We start from the raw sequence: 1,009 nt of genomic DNA, 5'->3' as shown, positions 1-1,009 counted from the left end.
CCTGCCATAACAATTCAAAACCATAAATTATAATAAAAAAATAAAATATCTCCACAACTTTCATCTTTCTCTCTCCACGTGATTTCTTCCAAACAAAAGTAATAAAAATAATATTTTAATGTTATATCTTCCGGCTTCGATAACTTGGGCTCGACTAACCAAAATTAATTTTTTCTCGAGTCTGAAATGCATCTTTAATTATTATCTATCCAACGAGCCCAATATCCGTATACTTATCATCGTCCCGTCAATATTTATATTTTAATCTAAATATTATTAAAGTTTACTTTATATACACTTTAGTCCCTAAACTTTCAAAACATTAAAAATATAGCATAAATAAAATTTAATTATATTCTATAAAATTTCAGGATATTATAATCTCCCCTCCTTAAATATTTTCGTCCTCGAAAATTTACCTTGGTTAATCGAAAAGTTATGGATACTTGGTTCTAAGCTCTTCTTCTTTCTCCCAAGTTGATTCCTCTCGTCCATGATTTCGCCATTGTACTTTAACCAGTGGAACTCCTCTCTTCCTGAGTTGATGTACCTTTCTTTCCAAAATTACCGTCGGAATTTCTTCATATGATAGATCTTTTTGTACATCCAATGTCTGATAACTTACCACATGATTGGGATCATGAACATATTTTCTGAGCATCGAAACATGGAACACATTATGCACTGCTGCTAGTTCAGGTGGCAAGGCAAGTCTGTAAGCCAAACTACCAATCCTTTCAAGAATTTCGAAAGGTCCGACGAACCATGGTCTCAACTTCCCTTTCTTTCCAAATCTCAATACACCCTTCATTGGTGCTACCTTTAGAAAGACTTTGTCACCTATTTGAAATTCTAAATCCTTTCTTCTACTGTCAACATAGCTTTTCTGTCGATCTTGCGCTGTCTTTATTCTTGCCCTAATATTCTCCACTGCCTCAACTGTTCGCTCAATGATTTCTGGACCCAAAATTCTGTTTTCCCCGACTTCATCCCAATGGATAGGGGATCT

At 34.5% G+C, this 1,009-nt stretch overlaps 1 protein-coding gene across 1 annotated transcript; it reads right to left on the bottom strand.

Moving 5' to 3' along the window:
- Nucleotides 1-436: 436 nt before the first annotated feature.
- Nucleotides 437-855, bottom strand: LOC111387740. Its single transcript, XM_023012323.1, has one exon. The coding sequence runs from the start codon at nt 809-811 to the stop codon at nt 437-439; it is 375 nt and encodes a 124-aa protein (XP_022868091.1). The 5' UTR covers nt 812-855.
- Nucleotides 856-1,009: the final 154 nt, after the last annotated feature.

The sequence above is a fragment of the Olea europaea genome, unplaced genomic scaffold, assembly GCF_002742605.1.
Source record: "Olea europaea var. sylvestris unplaced genomic scaffold, O_europaea_v1 scaffold42238, whole genome shotgun sequence".
NCBI lineage: Eukaryota > Viridiplantae > Streptophyta > Magnoliopsida > Lamiales > Oleaceae > Olea > Olea europaea.
The sequence above is the reverse complement of the archived record's forward strand: the minus strand, read 5'-3'. Positions and strand labels throughout refer to the sequence as shown.

What these genes read in the sequence shown, in the direction of transcription:
- LOC111387740 (XM_023012323.1), bottom strand. Translation starts at nt 811, where the DNA reads ATGAAGGGTGTATTGAGATTTGGAAAGAAAGGGAAGTTGAGACCATGG.